Source organism: Myotis brandtii, unplaced genomic scaffold, assembly GCF_000412655.1.
Source record: "Myotis brandtii unplaced genomic scaffold, ASM41265v1 scaffold317, whole genome shotgun sequence".
In the NCBI taxonomy this organism is placed as follows: Eukaryota; Metazoa; Chordata; class Mammalia; order Chiroptera; family Vespertilionidae; genus Myotis; species Myotis brandtii.
The window spans coordinates 1,254,264-1,260,211 of NW_005362155.1; the positions used below are offsets into that span (position 1 = coordinate 1,254,264).

The window sequence follows — 5,948 nt, forward strand, 5'->3', positions numbered from 1 at the left end:
GTCCGGACCAGCCCTCTCCTACCTGAGGCTCCTGGATGACAATAGCCACGAGGGAGCTGTGGGCCGGGCTGGGGATGTGGTCCCACCATTCCTTCTTAATCCTGAAAAAGGAAAGGAAAACACGTTGGTCTCTCTTCCCATAAAAATGATCACATGGCCAGTACTTCCTAGGGGTCAGGACCATGTTGATTGGTTTGGGATGTCTCACCCTAAGCCCATGGAACAGGTCCTACTGCCAACCCCATTCACAGATGAGCACAATGAGGCTCACAGGGCTGAAGGGTCAGCTGGCAGCAGAAGAGCCGGTTCGTGCCCCAGCGTTCTGCTCCCAACTCGCTGCCTCTGTCCTCAGTGGAACAAGTCCAGGGAAGTAGGAGGGACTCAAGCTGCAGAGAATTCGGGGTGTGCCCATCAGCAGTCCCCCAGGGAGCAGCTCAGAGTCAGGCCAGGGGAGGCCTGAGAAGCTGAGGAGACCCTGGGAGAAATAGGTTCCTTCCCTCCCCTGGTCGGCCTGGAGCCATGGAGTGTCAGCTCTGAGGGAAGGCCCTCAGATTGCCCCTGGATCGGCCTCCGCTGACTCCACTCAGTCAGTCAACATGTCTGTACCGAGCACCTACTATGTACCACTCACTGTGCCAGGCCTCGGGGACACAACAGTGAACAAGACAGACAAAAGCCCAGCCCTCACATAGCTGATCTTCTAGAAGAGGAGACAGACAGAAATAACTATAGGACATTAATTATGGCATCAAGTACCATGAGAGAAAATAAAGAAGATAAAGGAATAGAGAGGAATGGAGGGTGTGATCCAGGAAGGCCTCCCTGAGGAGGTGGCCTCTGAGTGGCGACTGAAGGTGGAAGAGGAGCGAGTCATGGCGATGCCAGGGGAAAGGGCTTTCCAGGTAGGGGCACAGCGAGTGCAAAGGCTCGGAGGGAACTTGCTTGGTGCGTTCAAAGAACAGCAAGAAGGCTGGAGTGCTGGACACAGTGAGTGGGGCTGGGAGGACAGGCGATGGGGAAACTGAGGCACAGAGAAGGGGAAAGACCAGCCCACGGTGACTAGGAGGCGTCGGTGACAAGACACGGAGAAGAGAGCTTGCAATCCCTGCACACTTGCTGTGTGCCCAGCAGAGTGCGGGACACTCGCTCCGTCAATCCTCGGCCATCACTGATCCTCACAAGGTTAAGGCAGGGCTCGCTAGTCCCATTTCAGAGATGGGAGGACTGAGGCTCTGAGACACCATGTTTCCTAGGGCTCACACTCACTGGAAACTAAGCTCCTTCTACCTAACAGCGCACTGTGATCCAAGACTCTCTTAGACTCTTAGGACTGACGAAATACGTTCTCCCTCTCTCTCAGCCTACAAGGGAGGAGCCAGTCACACAGCTACCAGCGCCAGGGCCAGAACCCACGCCCGGTTCTCCCGACTCTCTCAGGGCAATCGGCTAGAATTCCGCGGTCTATGGTCACCTGCCCCCAACTGTCTGGACCATACCCCGGGCAGGACCCGCCTCCCTTTCCCAAGGGAAGGCCCTTCCCAGCCCCACCCTGGCCAGCTCCTTCCCCCAGTCAGGCCTCAGCTCAAATATCCCCTCCTCCCACCGGACACAGCGCCCGGGACACCTGTGCCCTGCGCCCGCCCGGTGTGTTCCCCTCGGCGCCTGGGCGGCTGTGGAAAGCGCCGTGGCGTTTGCAGACCTGACAGTGTCTCCCACAAGGAGCACAGAGTCCTGCGGGTTTTGTTTCAGCTGTTGCCTCAGTGCCTCGCACGCAGTAGCTGCTCAATAAACATTTATGGTTCAAGGACTGAAGCTGACAGATGAGCGGAGGGACTCCTGCCCACTCCCCCCAGGGGCCGGCCCAGGACTCACTTGAGGATGCTGAAGTAGCAGGACAGGCAGACGACCACGATGACGATGCAGGAGATGCTGACGGCAAGTGGGAGGTGCTGCTCCCAGGGCCACTCGTAGTCTGGAGGTGGGAGGGAAGCCGTGAGCCCACATTGCGCTCAGTACAGCCTGGTCTCCATTTCCCAGGGCTGGAGACCGGAGCCTCAGGACAGTGTGTCCCAGACCCTGCACGACTGGGCCACCCCCAAGCCCTCCCGCCTCAGCCCCTGCTGCCCTCCCCTTGCACCCTGAGCCCTCGCCACACTGGCCCCTGGCTGCCCCTGCTGCTCCACGCTCAGTGCCAGCTCAGGATCTTGCACTTGCTGCTCTTCCTGAAGCACAGAGGTCAAGGGCAGTGACTCTGGCCCTGGACGAGCTGAGTTCAAAGCCTGGCTCCGTCGTGTCCTCACTGGTGGCCAGGACACGTCCCTCACACTCTCGGTGCCTGGGTTTCCTCATCGGTACAATGGGGTTAACAACAGTGCTCATCTCACGGGGAGATGTGAGGGTCACGCGACTCACTACCCACAGCACTCAGAGCAGTGCCTGCAGGCCCACAGCTGTTATCACCTTCACACAGCGGGCTCCTTCTCCTCGTTCCCTTCACCCTCGTCAGCTCCAAACCGCCCCCCGCCACGCCCTCTCTACCTTTGCCCCTCTCATCACTCCATCCCCTTTCCCAGAGACCGACTGCCCTCTGGGTCTAGATCGATCTGATTTCCTCTTTTCTGTATGTTTATTTTCTGTCCCCCCGCCCCCGAGTGCCAGTTCTAGAAGGACAGGATTTCTGTCTGTTCTGTTCCCTGAGCTGCTGTATGAACCTGGGAAGGTCCTGCACAGCGGGCTCCTTCTCCTCATTCCCTTCACCCTCGCCAACTCCAAAACCCCCCCACGCCCGCTCTACCGTTGCCCCTCTCATCACTCCGTCCCCTTTCCCAGAGACCGACTGCCCTCTGGGTCTAGATCGATCTGATTTCCTCTTTTCTGTATGTTTATTTTCTGTCCCCCCGCCCCCGAGTGCCAGTTCTAGAAGGACAGGATTTCTGTCTGTTCTGTTCCCTGAGCTGCTGTATGAACCTGGGAAGGTCCACATGTAAGATAATTCATTTTATGTGAGAAAATTCAACACTTCTATTGCAAAAGCCACGTGATAAAGTTGCAAAGAGTTGTTTTGGGGATGCAGCTACAAGTGAGGGCTACATTTCCCAGAATCCCTTGCAGCTATGTGTGGTCATGTGGCCAGTTTCACCAATAAAATGTGAAAAGGAGTGATGTGTCACTTCAGGCTAAGGCTTTTTTTAAATATATATATATATTTTATATTGATTTTAGAAGGAGAGGAAGGGAGAGAAAAAGAGAGACAGAAACATTGATGAGAGAGAAACACTGATCAATTGGCCACCTCCTGCACGCCCCCCCGCCAGTGGGGATTGAGCCCGCAACCCGGGCTCGTGCCCAGGCCAGGAATTGAACCAGTGACCTCCCGGTGCACGGTACAATGTTCAACCAGCCAGGCCAGGCTAAGGTTTTTAAGAAGCAGGTGTGGAGATCCTTAACTCGGGGTCCACAGACCTCCAACAAGGTCGCAGACAGAATTCAGAGGTCTGGGACTTGGATGGGAAAGAAATGACATCTTTATTTTCACTCACTTCTAACTCCTCGAATTTCTTCCCATTAGGAATGGAGGGAGCAAACTACGGTGATAGCATCATCAGTCACTCAGCTGCCAAAAGAAATCACAGCTGTTCTCCTACCACACTGCAGCTGCCAGATCACAAAATGTCACTTATCTCATCCGCTTTCCAATGACAGCATTTATAGAACTGCCCTCGCTCCTGTTTCTAATGTGTTAACAGAGGAGCATATATTCCCAGATCACAAACATATTTAAAACATTTTTATAATTGCATTTCAATAAAACTAGTTTCCCCTGTAACCCTCTGTGCTTTATTTTATAGCTTTAAAAACATTATTCTGAATGGGTCCTCAGGCCTCCCTGACTGCCAAAGGGTCCATGACACAAAAGGTCAATCATCTCTGTCCTGAGAGATGGAGCCACGGGAGGAAGACCGCCCACAGACCAGCACAGTTGGACTGTTACACAGCAAGAAGCACATTTCCACATGTGAAAGCTCGGACCGCGTGGGCACCTGTTACTACAGCCTCGCCTGCCCGCCCGGGCCAGTGCGCCATGCCCGTCGTTCCTCTGTTACCTGCCGTGGCGGCGTCCTCGGACGGAGACCCAGATGCTCGGCCAGGGCCAGTGTCTGGGCACAGCGTGAGGTGGGGGAGGACTCTAACTGCTCAGCTTTCATCACGGATACTCACCGTGAAGCCACTGGACGCGGGGGCTCCACTCGCTCCACATGCTGTTGTAGCTCGGGGCCCAGGCCCGCACCCGCGCGCTGTAGAGGGCCCCGGGCTTCAGGGTGCTGGCTGGGACGTGGAGGGTGTGCTCCCTGTAGGTCACATTACGGACTAGGAACTGGGGAGGGAAGGAAGACATTACTGCACGGCTGGGGGCGGCGGTACCACTCGCACTCGGGCTGCTGTCCGTGGCTGACCCCACAGTGAGTAAGAGCCAGCAGCCTGGTGTTTGGTCGTTCCTCCAGCTCAGGCATTGTTTGGCACCTCAGCCCCGCCTACCAGCCCAGTCACATGGCCCCAATCTCAGCCCCGCCTACCAGCCCAGTCACATGGCCCCAATCTCAGCCCCGCCTACCAGCCCAGTCACATGGCCCCAATCTCAGCCCCGCCTACCAGCCCAGTCACATGGCCCCAATCTCAGCCCCGCCTACCAGCCCAGTCACATGGCCCCAATCTCAGCCCCGCCTACCAGCCCAGTCACATGGCCCCAATCTCAGCCCCGCCTACCAGCCCAGTCACATGGCCCCAATCTCAGCCCCGCCTACCAGCCCAGTCACATGGCCCCAATCTCAGCCCCGCCTACCAGCCCAGTCACATGGCCCCAATCTCAGCCCCGCCTACCAGCCCAGTCACATGGCCCCAATCTCAGCCCCGCCTACCAGCCCAGTCACATGGCCCCAATCTCAGCCCCGCCTACCAGCCCAGTCACATGGCCCCAATCTCAGCCCCGCCTACCAGCCCAGTCACATGGCCCCAATCTCAGCCCCGCCTACCAGCCCAGTCACATGGCCCCAATCTCAGCCCCGCCTACCAGCCCAGTCACATGGCCCCAATCTCAGCCCCGCCTACCAGCCCAGTCACATGGCCCCAATCTCAGCCCCGCCTACCAGCCCAGTCACATGGCCCCAATCTCAGCCCCGCCTACCAGTCCAGTCACATGGCCCCAATCTCAGCCCCGCCTACCAGCCCAGTCACATGGCCCCAATCTCAGCCCCGCCCACCCAGCCCAGTCACATGGCCCCCATCTCAGCCCCACCTACCAGCCCAGTCACATGGCCCGGAATCTCAGCCCCGCCCACCCAGGGGCTGAGATTCTGAGGGCCTCAGGATCCCCCCTTGTATCTTGCCTTTGTGGGGTCCCTCCTCTTGAGTGTGGGCAGGACGGTGACTTGTTTCTCACCGACAGAACATGCAAAGGTGATGGGTGTGTGGGACCGCACATGTGATTACATCATGTGAGACAGTCATTCCGACTCCCCGGACGCCCTCCCTCCCCCTGGCTGGCTGGGAGAAGGCCATGAGGGAAGAACGGAGGGTGGCCTCCTGCCAAGGGCCAGCAAGGGCCTGCGGCTCTCGGCCCAACAGCCCACGGCACACGGATGCTGCCAACATCACAGGAGCCTGGGAGCCATCCCTCCCTGTGAGCCTCAGGTGAGACCGCAGCCCTGGCCACGCCGTGGTTGCTGCCGGGGACGCAGCGAGGCCGTGCCCAGACTCCTGGCCCCCAGAAACGATGGGGCAGCAGATGTGTGCTGTTTAAAGCAGAGTGTGGTGACGTCATGTGCAGCATGGAAGGCTGACGTGGAGTTAAGTGAACATCACGCCTGCACAGACGTAAACTCTGGAAGGACACACCTCAGGCCTCTGCCGGCTCCAGCGGCCTCCCTCCCGGCTCCCCGCCCCAGGCAGAG

General features: G+C 58.0%; 1 protein-coding gene across 1 annotated transcript in view; it reads right to left on the bottom strand.

Annotated features, from left to right (window-relative positions):
• The window catches only part of LOC102263933 (interleukin-4 receptor subunit alpha-like), a 41,003-nt gene that overhangs the window by 4,505 nt on the left and 30,550 nt on the right, over positions 1 to 5,948 (bottom strand). Inside the window, exons 7-9 of the mRNA XM_014542954.1 lie at positions 4,219 to 4,375; positions 1,873 to 1,972; positions 23 to 101 (exon numbers count right to left, since the gene is read on the bottom strand). Of these exons, the coding sequence (XP_014398440.1) occupies positions 23 to 101; positions 1,873 to 1,972; positions 4,219 to 4,375 (336 nt within the window). The remainder of the gene's footprint in view (positions 1 to 22; positions 102 to 1,872; positions 1,973 to 4,218; positions 4,376 to 5,948) is intronic.